Raw genomic sequence first — 12,353 nt, 5'->3', positions numbered from 1 at the left:
GGTGTGGCTCATTCCAGTGTCTGAGTCTTCGCAGAGAGTTGATTCTTCTTGAGTCTTTGGACAAGTGTCTGGTAATGGTGCTGCTCTTTGGGGGAGACCATGGAAACCCTGAGGAATTGAGTTAAGTCATCTGAAAGGGGCTGGCAATTACTGGAAAGTAAATGTTTATTTGCCATATATTGACAATTTGGCCACATTTCAAGGACATCCGATGTGTGGCCAGTGGCTGGAGTGCCAACCAAAACAGAATTTAGATTCCTGGAAAATGTCCTGGGCTGCTGACCACCGAGGTGTTGTTCCAGGGCAGTAGGATTCTGAGAGAATCGGAAAATGAAGCTCGTCAAGGCTTCCAAACATGCTGCAGGAAGACCGGATGGTTGGCGGGGTGGGGGCTGGTGTCTGGACCTGAATGGGCTCAGTGTAGGCACGAGGTCAGACCAGTTTGGTGGGAGCTAAACATTGCCATAGAATTAGCTTTAAAAATATGCTACCTAGATCAGTGAGATGTCCCTAACTGCTTTAATACTGTCCAATGAGGGCAAATAGACTTAAGCTGAATTATGTATTTTCTGCTTAATTGCCAGTTTAAAACATGAATTTGGTTATAATAATTGTTTGTTGAATTAAACTGGCCAATTTTACTTCTTCAGCTAAGAAAGAATCAGCAAGCATTTATTCAGTGCTTACTGTTTGCCAGACTCTACATACAGAGAAAGGCAGAAACAGCCTTTTTGCTCCAAGGAGCTTCTAGTCGAATGGAGGAGACCATTTGTAGGCATCTCATACACATAGAATGTGATCTGAGTAGATGGAAGGCCTTCTGAGTAGGGAGGGACCAGAGACAGGGGACAGGGACCAGAAAAGAAATAGATATTTTTCTTTGAGTGAGAATTTTCTTTAATTTTGACCCAGGAAGCTGAGAAATCACAGTAAATCTGCTGATCTTTACAAATGTTAATGGAGTGGTTTTGGAAGTGTTACTGATTTTTGGGTCTTTTCAAGGCTGCTTATAACCTTGCTGTTTTTCAGTTCTTTCCAGCTATAAGGTTTTGTGATCTCTGAATTAGGATTGGGGGGCTATTTTTTGACCCTGCTAGCTTAGTTTGTGGCTTGTATCCTTCTGTTAACACCGTTGAACTGTTGGTCTTTTTTCTTGGGCCATACTTCTAAACTACTCAAGGCCAGAATCACTCTTAACCATTTGCCTCACTGTTGTATTCAATCCAACAGACATTTGTAAAGCACCAAGCAAGAGGTAGTGAGGGTATAATAGACCAGGGACCTGGCAGCTTGAAATTAGACTGATGTAGGTTCAAGGCTTGCCTTGGACACACACTGTCTATGTCACCCTTGGCCAGTCACTTAGCTTCTCAGGGCCCTGGGCAACTTGTGAAGAGTAGAGGGAGTTTCCATACCAGGAATTCCCTATATGGGTAAAATCGCAGATGAATGGACAAGACGCTATCCATTTGACTGGGGATACTGAGTTTGAGAAAAGATAGGTCCTTCCCACCAGAGCTTTCAGTCTACTGGTAATTTGGGTGAGAAAGGAGGAGAGAAGGATCATGGGAGTGGGATCAGTGCAGAGGAGGCAGACTGCCCTGGGGGTGGAGGTGGTGGTGTGAATGAGTGAGTGTAGGAAAGGGAAGATGTCATGGCCTAGGAAGCCTTTGTGATGAGTCTTGAAGGAAGATGAAGAGATGAGAAGATGTTGGTGACATAACCAAACCATTGAGGCAAGAGGGAGCAAGAAAAGAACATGGAGAGTAAAATTCAGACTTGGGTGGAAAGGGCTGGAAAAAGATGATGGAGGGCATTAAGGCTAGGCTAAGGAGTTAATACCTTCTCTAGTAGGCATTGGGGAGAGGTTTTTGATTAGAGGAGAGAGATGATTTTAGAAATATATTAGAAAGATTACCTGGAATATATTATAGAAGGGAGACACCAGAGGCAGCAAAACCAGTTGGGTAAGTAGACTGGTAGATTTTAATTACTGTGGTTGCTGCAAGGGAGGGGACAGATAGATGTGCAGATATACTTAGCAGGACTTGATATCTGATTGAAAGATAATGGCAGAAGGAGGAGTCAGAGGTGACTTCAGAGTTACCATCTTCCGTGGCTGGGAGGATAGTTTCACCAACAGAAAGGCAGAATTTTAGGGCAGGAACTGGTGGTTTTTTGGTGGGCAGGGATATAAATTTAGTTTTAGTCATATTGAGTTTTAGGGACTGGAGAAGCCAGGGAGATATCTAGCCAATGGTAAGAAACAGGGCTAGTGCTGCAGGCCGAGCTTATGTTGGAGATGAACATCTAGGAGACATTTGTAGAGAGGTGATAATTAAAACCTGTGAAGTCACAGGATAAGTCAAAGCATTTATGAAGTGCTCACTCTGCTGGGCTCTGGGCTAAGCGCTAGGGATGCAGAGACAGAATCGCGTGAGATGTTAGAGGTAGGTGTACCTGAGAGATGTCATACAACCCTTGAAATGGCCATGTTCAGTTGTGCCTCCTGGAATCCTGGCTTTCTTCAAGACTCAGATCTAATGCCACCTTCTGGATGAGGTCCATCCTGGTCCTTCAATCTGCTGGTAATGTCTTCTCTCCTCCAAGGCTACCCTGTATTTGATTTGTATGCTGCGTGGTACAGTGGATAGAACACCAGGCCTGGAGTCAGGAAGACCCATTTTCTGAGGTCAAATCCAGCCTCAGACACTTCACAGCTGTGTGACCCTGGGCAAGTCACTTCACCCTCTTTGCCTCAGTTTCCTTATCTGCAACATGAGCAGGAAATGGCAAACCACTCCAGTGTCTCTGCCAAGAAAACCCCAAATGAGGTCATGAAAAGTCAGGACTGAAAGGACTGAACAACAAAATGTGTTTTATAGGTACCTGTAAATGTATATGCTACTGAATTACAGTGGAAGCTCCTTGAGGGCAGAGATTGCTTCAGTTTGGCCTTTGGGTCCCTAATGCTTAGCACTGAGCTTGTGGGCACAGAGTGAGAGCTCAGACAGTGCTTGTTTGACTGATTAAAGGAGAGTGAATAATTGTGCCTGGATGGAGGGTCTTTTTATCAGGGATTTAGCGTTAGATTTCGGGGAGGGTGATGGATAAGGTAGATTGGCAGAATCCACTTTGAATATGCCAAGAAGAGTTATTTGATTTGAAAATCTTTTGGATTGAGATGATTCATTATTCAAACACTTTGGATTATTCAACTGTCTGTTAACTTTTCTAAGGAATTCAACAGAATATAAATACTGGTCCTGCTTATCTTTTTTACGGAAAGTTTCATGCCTCACTCCTGAATGTTGGGGTTCATTGCCCAGATTGGCTCCTATTTCTTGCCACGCCTTGTTTTTCAGTTCTCTAATGTACTTTTCATGCAGTGTATATTGTCCATATTGAAGTCTGATTGCCTCACTGGCCTAATTGGTGTAGAACATAGAGTCCTTAGGGCTAGGGCAGCGTGCATTCTCCTGGGGGATCCGATAATAACAAAAATAGTAACTTGGATTTATAGAGAGCTTCAAAATTTGCATGCTGCTTTCCTCGGAATGACTCTCTCTCAGGGAAGCAGTGTGCTATTGTCCTCTTTTTCCGGAAGAGAAAACTGAGACTGGGAGTTGGCTTATTCACATAGTAAGGGTCTGGTCACCTGACTTCAGCTCCAGAGTTTGGTGCTATGCTGCTGCTCACATCCATAGATAGAGAAGCATGCCGCAGGAGTAAAGGAGAAACCAAAGATCTCCAGAAAAGTTCAGGAAATTCAGCAAATGGGGGGGTATCAGGAAGGGTTTTTCAGGAGAGGCAGTGTCTGAGCTAGCTTTGAAGGAAGGTAAGGATTCAGAAAGGCCAGGATAAGGAGGGGGGAATTCATTCCAGGAATGGAGCGAGGAGATGCTTGTCAGGTTTGGGGAGCAGCCAGCATGGCTCCGTGCCCAGGGGAGTACTGTGAACTCTGCCAGGGCCGTGGCGGTCCAGTCCCTTTCTCTGTCCCGAGAGTCATAAAGCACCACCTGACTGTGTCCAAACCGCCTCAGGTAAGGATGCAGGCTTAGTTCGTTTCAGAAGGGGGAAAGTCAGCACCTTGAACTGATTGCAATGCAGTGTAGATGTCTGAGTAATCTCATTCGAGGGGCCTCCCTGCTTTATTTATATTTATGCTATATTTTTGTGGTTCCAACACTTACTGTGTGACCCTGGGCAAGTCATTTAACCTCTGCTTGCCTGTTTCCTCATCTGTAAAATGGGATTATAATAGCACCTCCCTCCAGAGTTATCATGTGGGTCAAGTGAAATAATATTTGTAAAGTGTTAGCATAGTGCCTGGCACATGGTAAGCACTATATAAATATTAGGTATTATCATCATTAATTATGATATGTTCTTGTCCCTCCCATCAGCTCATTTCCATTAGGAATTCTTTTTTTTGTACTTGTATCCCCAATGTCTAGCACACGGCAGGTGCTTAATAAATGCTTGTGAATCAGTTGATTGGTGTGAGAACTTGTGTTGACTTCTACCTTTGATCTGAAGAAGTCTCCTTAGGATTTTTGGGATTTGGCCTCTGTGCCATGTCTGACTGTTGCTTTAAACTGGAAACAGGCTTCCTTGTTTGCCCCCCTTTAACAGAGAAGTTTCAAGAAGCAATTGAATAAAAGGGTTGGTTTCCATGAGAGAGGGAACACGTTCCAGATGAAAGGGTCAGATTGCACAATTTAATGTTCTAGTTGAGCAACAGATGGATTGCATACAATTGAATGCCCTTAAAATACTCAGCACAATGTGACTTGATCTCCTTAATGTGTCATGAGGCTTGGGAGTTAGCTTTTTCTTACACAATACATGTTCAAGTGAGATGACTTGGAATAGTGCCTTCATGACCTTTGCGTCTGATCTTGATATCTTAAATAAACAGAAAGAACACTTAAACGTGGTTAAAAATTGATGTTGGCCTTCAACTTATTTCTGTGGCTATGTTTAATATAATTTGGGGGTGAGGAAGATCAGATTTGGCAAAATTGGTGATATCTTTGTTAATGGAATAATAACTTTGCATAACAATCAGTTGGTTAATGTTAAAAGTATTTTGGGGGCTAAAATAAAGTTGTCCATTGGCTTGAAATTAATTAACGTAATTGTAAACATAAATTCCTCTTGGAAATATCTGGGAGATCATTTTTTTAGGCCTGGCCAGTCGAGGGACTTAGAAAGAAATGTACAGTAGTAATATTGCTGCTAAAAAGTTGATCCCTAAGTTACATAGCACTTTTTACTTGGCTAAAAGCTAAGAGCTGGTGCTGATTAAGTCTGTAGGAATAGAAAATTGGCTACCTTGAAGTCTAGTTAGCTCTCAGCATGTGACTTATTACAATGAATTTTCAACAATAGGCTTTTTCTCATTAGCATCTATGCAGGGAATTCTTGGGGAAGCAAGCTAATTTTTGGTATTCAATCTCATTTATATTAAAATTCATATTAGAATGTTTGAAACTGATTGATTTCCTTTTGATGATATCACAGCATCAGGGTTGGAGGGGCTTCTCTCTAGAGGCCATCAAGGCCATTTGGTAGAGGAGCAAAAATCCCCCTTCAGAAATAGCCCAGGCTCACTCACCTTTGCTGGAGCCCTAGGTGGGAGGCAGGCTGTGTCACTCTGGGTCATTTTCTGGTTAGGACATCTTTCCTTGAATCTTTCTCCCCATTGCTCTGCCTTTGCCCACTGGTGCCAGGCAGAACAAGGGTCCTCCTCTTTGCCCACAAATACTTGATGATACCTGTCCTATCCCCTTGTCTATGCTTCAGGTAAATCAAACCTCCTCAGCTACTGCCATTGCTCCTTCTCTCTTGACCTTGGGACCCGTTCACAGCCTCCTCGCCATTAATTTGGGTGTTGTCCAGTATATTAATGTGTTTCCTAAAATATGTTGCCCAGAAGGGAACCCAATGTTAGAATGATATTTTTGGGTCATAGGTTTAGAACTAGTAGAGACCTTAGAGGCAATATAATCCAACCCCTCACTTTTCTGGTGGGCAAACAGAGCCAGAGCGGTGACTTGCTGAGGGCCACCTAGGCTGTAAGTGGCAGAGCGGTCCTCTCGATTTGTTCTGACCAGTGTTACCTTCCTAAGCCTGTACCTGATGCTTTTCTTGCTTTAATAGAAATGCACTTTGGCTGCCATATGAGTCTTGGCTCATACTGAGCACACAGTCTCATCAATCCCAGATTTTTTTCAAGTGAGCTCCTATCTTTCCAAGGCTCCCCCATCTTATCCTTGTGAAATTGATTTTCGGAACCCAAGCCTCAGACTTGAACTTGATCCCTGTTGAATTTTGCCTTATTAGATTCAGCCTAGGGTACTCTGGCCTGTTGAGATCTTTTTAGACATGGACTCTGTTGTCTGTAAACTCCATCGGATTTTCTTCTGTCATCTTCTAAGTTGTTGATAAAAAGTTAGGCAGCACAGGCCAAGAATAAGGTCCTGGGACATTCAATAGAGACTGACCTTAGTGACTTTTCTTGGGATCTTGCATTTCAGCCAGTTTTGAGCCCACCTACTCGTACCATCACCTAGCCCCCCACCTTTCTCTCTTTTCCTCAGAATATCATGAGAGACTACATCAGGGTCTTTGCTCAAGTCTGGGTAAGCTCTATATGCAGCATTATTCTGATTTCCAAGCCTAGTACTCCTGTCACAAAAGGACTTTAAGGGTAAATTGGTTTTATCTTTTGTTGATTAAGCTATATTGGCTCTTAGTGGTTATTGCTGCCTTTCTCCATGTTTACTAACCTCATTTTAAATAATACATTTTAGAATTTTGTCATGAGGTGAAGTCAAGCTCATTGGCCTGTAGTTAATATTTTAAAAAATAAACTCAGGAATGCACAAGGAAGGTTAATCTGCTAAAAAAAATTAAACCAAATTTTGCTGCTAAAGTGATTATCATGTTGGACAACTGATGATCTGCTTGGATTTTCTGTGGCATCTAAAGGCTAAATCGCCTTCTACTCAGCCCCAGGCTATCTTGTGGAAGGACTGAACCGTAGAACATTGGTAGAACTAAGGAGTCTGACTTTATGCTTCCATTACTCTGGTCCAGTCTTTCTTTGCCTCATCAGCAATATTGCAGTCACCTCCTAGCCTGTGAAGGCCCCTCTTTCCTCAAGTACACCAGATGAAGCTTCCTAATTCACAGTTGTAGTCATGTCACTGCCCTGCTCCCAAATTTCTTCTTGTTCCTCACTCCCTAAGAGCTGGATTCCACAGCCCTAGTATTCTCTATCTGGGATTCTTAGCCCTGGGGTCTGTGGGGAACCTGAGAAGGGCTTTCCCCAAACTGACTGCCCAAGGGGCTCAGGACACAGAGAAGCTGAAGAAGCCCTGCTCTAAATCCAGCCAGGCTCTTTCTTTCAGCCCCTGTAAGCTCTAGCCAAATACACTACAACTTGGCTGTCTCCAGATATGTCCCCCATATCACCTTCCTCTGTGCCCTTGCCCATACAGCATTCTTTCACTTCACCACCTGTGAATGAAGAAGCATTTACTAGGCACTTACTATGTGCCAGGCCGGTGCCCAGCAATGCCGTTCCTCTCTTTAAGGCTTACGTTCTAATGGGGAAGAGAACAAACACATTTAGAGGGAGGGGAGAGCTGGGAAGGGGTTGGAGCATGATTTGGACAGGGTTGGGAAGAAGCCTGGTGGCTTTTTTTCCCTGGCAAGATAGGGTGAAATCTCACCTCTCAGAACCCATGGCTGGGGGCTGACCCATCTGCTTCTGCTGAAATTCTGCCCTTCAAGACCCGGGCCAAATACTTTGTTCAGGAACCTTTTCTGACCCACCCTAGTGAGAAATGATTTTTCTTCTTTGAACTATTCTAGCTAGCTTTGTTTATACCTCTCTTATGTGCCTATCCCATTCTGCCTTGATTTATGTTTTGGGGCCTCTTCTCTTTCCTACTAAGCTCCAGGAAGGTATGTCCTATTCATCTTTGTATTCCCCTATAACACCCTCATACAGGCCATTGAAGAGAGATAGGTAGGTGTTCAGGAAATGTTTTTTGAGTGAATGATTTTTTTTTTTAGACCAGACCTGTGATACTCCTCAGTGTGGGGTGCTTCAGGTGAGGAACTTCCCCTACCAAGCCAGGGTGTTGTCTTCACCCTGTGACTTGCCCAGGGTCACATGGCCAGTTGGTCTAAGAGGCCTGACTTGAGCTCACGTCTTCTGATGCTGAGGCCAGCTCTTTATCCACTATACCATGCTTCGGAATGGATATTGACAATAAGAAAGGAAATTTAGTACTAGAGGATAACATTTTTACAATTTATCAATCCTTTTCCATTAATTAGACAATGGGATTAGATTGAGCCAAATAAAGAACCTTCTTCATTTAAAAGGATCTCATTACCATGTTTCGGCAGCATTCCCCTCCCCCCCAAGCTTAGGGGAGAAAAGCTATTTCATGAGGGTGATTATATAAGGAAGTAGAAACAAAAGGCAACTTGTTATAAAATATTTTGTGTTTTAATAACTGGCTGTGGGGATTTCTTGGTAAGTGGATTTCTGAGGTTATTTCTGTTGTTCCCAGAGGGTAGAGCTCTGAAGGAAACTCTTGTTTACCCAGGAACCCTTTTGGAAAGCAAAGCCTGGGAAAGGTGGGAGGGAATAAGCAATGAAAAAGCTGAAGGAACTAGATTTCCCACCTGCTATCAGCCTCCGTAAGAGTGAGAAAAATGACAAAGAAATAAAAGATTTATTGTTTAAATAAAAACAACTTCCCAGATACAGCACAGGGTCCATGTGGACTTGGACTAATCTGCCTGGTCTGTGTTAAGAGCATTCTGTGATAATCTTCCATTGGTGATTGATAAAATGAAGAGTCAGTCATTATCAGGGACTGTGTGTGCTATGTTAGGTAGTGAGTCACTGCCATGTCATCTGTCTTTGAGGAGTCTGATCATTGGAGCAGAGGTTAAGGATAGGAAGTGAAAAGGAAGGATAAAGACAGGAAGAAAACTTTGCAGTTATCTTAGTTGCAGTCTGACTTATTTAGATGAGCCATATTGGCAGAGAAATTTCAAGATGGGTAAAGGAAAAAGACTGATTCTGATCCTCACCATTTTCTGCATATTTCATAGTATCTTCGAACCTTCCATAGAATTGGAAAGATATTTAGAGCTCACCTAGGCCTTGTTTTATGGATGAGGGAACTGGGGTCCAAACAGGTGAATTAATAAGTCCTCTCCCTACTGTAATAACTGAATAGTTGGTCCCTTAATCTCAAGTCTCCTCCCTTTCAAACTAATCCTCCCAAATAGCCAAATGGATAGCTCTAGGGCATGGATCTGACCACATCACTCCTTTACTCAGAGAGTAAGGGCTCCTACCTTCCTTCTCCAGTAACTCTTAGCTTCCTCTGGGATAAACTACAGGCTTCTCAAGCCCTTCATGTTCTGGCACCAACCTATTTGCAGACTAAGCTTTGAAGGCAGCTAAGGATTCTAAGAAGAAGAGGTGAAGAGGCAGTGCATTAGAGGCATGGGGCCCAGCCAGTGCAAAGTTAGGTCAGAGTTAGGTCAGGGAAAATATGCATGGGCACCAGTAAGCTGGCCAAATTTGGGCATCATGTAGACTCCACGCTGTAGAGGTCAGAGGAGTAATTTGGAATCACTTTGGCAATAAGTTGGTTACCACTGAGTGGAGGCTGGCCTGGAGTGGGGTGAGACTGGAGGCAGGCAGAACCAGCTTCCCTTCGCGCACGCCCCTCTCCCGCCCCCCCCCCCTTCCCCCATCATTCGGATGTGAGGTGATGACGGCCGCACTAGGGCTAGGGGGCAGTGGCAGGAAAGGAGGAGGCGTACTGGAGAGATGCTGCAGAAGTGAAAGTGACAAGAGATGCTGCGGGTGGAGGGAGTGGTGGTGAAATAGACCAGAGATGCTGGGGAGGTGAAATGGGCAGGCCTTGGCAAACAGCTGGGGGGCGGGGAGGGAGAGTGAGGAGTGCAAGATAACGCCTAGGTGGTGAGCCTTGAGGGACTGGGGCGGGGGATGGTGTGGTGGTGGGAGATGGAGTGGTGCCCGGGGCACTGGTGGCGACTCGGGGCATCGCTGCCCTACGCCCCAGGCCTAGCCCAGAGCTCCTCTCCCTCTGGGGCTCAGCCTCCAATTAGGCTTGTCTGCACTTGCTCTCGCGCGGGTGCTCCTCGCTCGCTCGCTCCAGGTGTGACTGGTCGGGCCTGGCTGACGTCTCTGTGCTTGATTCGGCAGGCCTGGCGCAGTGCGCGGAGCTCTGTTGGCAGCTGCGCGGGGAGGCGGGCCCGAGGCAGGTTCCGGGGGCGAAGGTCGCGCTGCAGCATAACCTGGGCCTTGGCGGAGCCGCGGTCGTGACACTGTACAGGATGGGCTTCCCCGACTACGCTTCGGTGGCCGGCAGGTGAGGAGGGGGGACGGGATGGGGCGGGACCTCGCGGGGCGCCCCCAGACTCCCCTGCGTGGGGCAGCTTCCTGCCGGTGTGCAACTGTGAAGCGCCTGCTGTGTACCGGGTGTTGGGGAAGGACCCAGGCGAAGTGGAGCAGGCCCGGGAGCCCCGGAGGGAGAAGCCCTAGGGAGGAGGGAGGTTGGCTCGGCGGAGCCGGCTTTAGAGCCGTGGTTCCTGGGGTGTGGACCTCTGACCCCGTGAAAGAGGTTTTGGAGGGGGTGCCTGGCCCTTTCCCGATCGACAAATGGTTAAAAGGTAAGAATTGGCCTTTTCAGAGGAAGAAACCTCAACCTTCATTAGCCATGAGAAGTGCTCCACATCATTGATAAGTAGGTAAATACGGATGAAAACCACAGCCCAGTGGTTCCACCTCAACCCCCCACCCCCCACACACACCTTGGCTAGATTGGCATAAAAGGAATGTGACAAATGCTGCCATTTGGGACAGCTGTGGGAAATCAGGTGCATTAATTCATGGTTGGTGGAGCTGTCAACCAGCCCATTCATTCTGGAAAGCAATTTGGAACGATGTCTCCAAAACTATTCAACTGCATATGCCCTTTGACCCAGTAATGCCATTATTAAGTCTGTTCCAAGGAGATGAAAGGAAAAGGACCCAGATGTACAAAATATTTATAGCTGCTCTCTTTGCCAGGGCAATGAGCTGGAAATTGAGGGGTTGCCCAGCAATTGGGAGATGGCTGAACAAGTTGTGGTGTATGATTGTGGTGAGATACCGTTGTGTTTTAAGACATGGTGAAGACTTTTTTGTTGTTGTTGAGTCGTTGTGTCCAACTCTTCTTGGCCCCACTTGGGGTTTTCTTGGCAGAGTTACTGGAGTGGTTTGCCATTTCCTTCTCCAGCTCATTTTACAAATGAGAGAATGAGGCAAAGAGGGTGAAGTGACTTGCCCAGGGTTACACAGTCAGGAAGTGTCTGAGGCCGGATTTTTTGGACTCACCTTGTCTGGGTACTCTGTCCACTGCACCACTTAGCTGTCCGAGGGAGATGCTGAGAAAGGTGGCAAGACTTGTGTGAACTGATGCCAAGGGAAGTGAGCAGAACCAGGATGACAGCTGTGTACAAAGACAAACCACTTTAAAAGCCTTAGCTCTCTGATCGACACAATGACAAATCTCAGTTCCAAAGCCTTTATAATGAAGCATTTGGCCCCCCTCCAGATAGAGAAGCGATTGTAGTCAGGCTGCAGTTGAAGACATAGTTTTTTGGGCAGGGCCTATGCAGGGATTTGTTTTGTTTGGCACGTTTGTAATGTGGGTTTTACGTTCCTTCCGTTCTTAGTGGGGAAAGGGAGAGAGGTGGGAAGGAGAGAAAGGGAATCTTCGTAAAAGAAAAGAAATACTTGACAACCGGTTGGGTACATGGCAGACAAGAGGAAATGAATAGTAGCCGAATGATGCCAACATTACCAACCTAGGTGACTGAAGTATGGTGGTATCCTCAAAAAAATGGAAAGTTAGGAAGAAGAGGGGAGTGTTTGGGAGAAAGATGAGGGGTTCTGTTTTGTACATAGGATTATAGGATATTGAGTTTGATATGCCTAGGAAACATTCATTTGGAAATGTCCAATAGGTAGTTGGTGATGTGTGTCTGGGGACCAGGAGACTGACTTGGACTAGATATCCAGATCTGGGAGTCATCTGTATAGAGATGCTAGTTAAACCTGTGGGGACTGAGGAGATCGTTAAGTATAGAGAGGGGAAGACAGAGCCCAGGACAGAGCCTTGGGAGATGCTCACAGTGAGGGGTGGGATGCTGGGGATATACCAGTAAAGAAGACTGAAAAGGAATGGCAGGCAGGCCAGAGGAGACCTTGGAAGAGAGCAGCATTGTGGGAACCGAGCAAG

The 12,353-nt window shown here is 45.5% G+C and overlaps 1 protein-coding gene across 1 annotated transcript in view; it reads left to right on the top strand.

The window, feature by feature from the left end:
• The window catches only part of SCP2 (sterol carrier protein 2), a 74,065-nt gene that overhangs the window by 36,769 nt on the left and 24,943 nt on the right, over positions 1-12,353 (top strand). The window contains exon 12 of the mRNA XM_036756802.1: positions 10,274-10,439. Within this exon, the coding sequence (XP_036612697.1) occupies positions 10,274-10,439 (166 nt within the window). The remainder of the gene's footprint in view (positions 1-10,273; positions 10,440-12,353) is intronic.

Source organism: Trichosurus vulpecula, chromosome 4, assembly GCF_011100635.1.
Source record: "Trichosurus vulpecula isolate mTriVul1 chromosome 4, mTriVul1.pri, whole genome shotgun sequence".
In the NCBI taxonomy this organism is placed as follows: Eukaryota; Metazoa; Chordata; class Mammalia; order Diprotodontia; family Phalangeridae; genus Trichosurus; species Trichosurus vulpecula.
The sequence above is the reverse complement of the archived record's forward strand: the minus strand, read 5'-3'. Positions and strand labels throughout refer to the sequence as shown.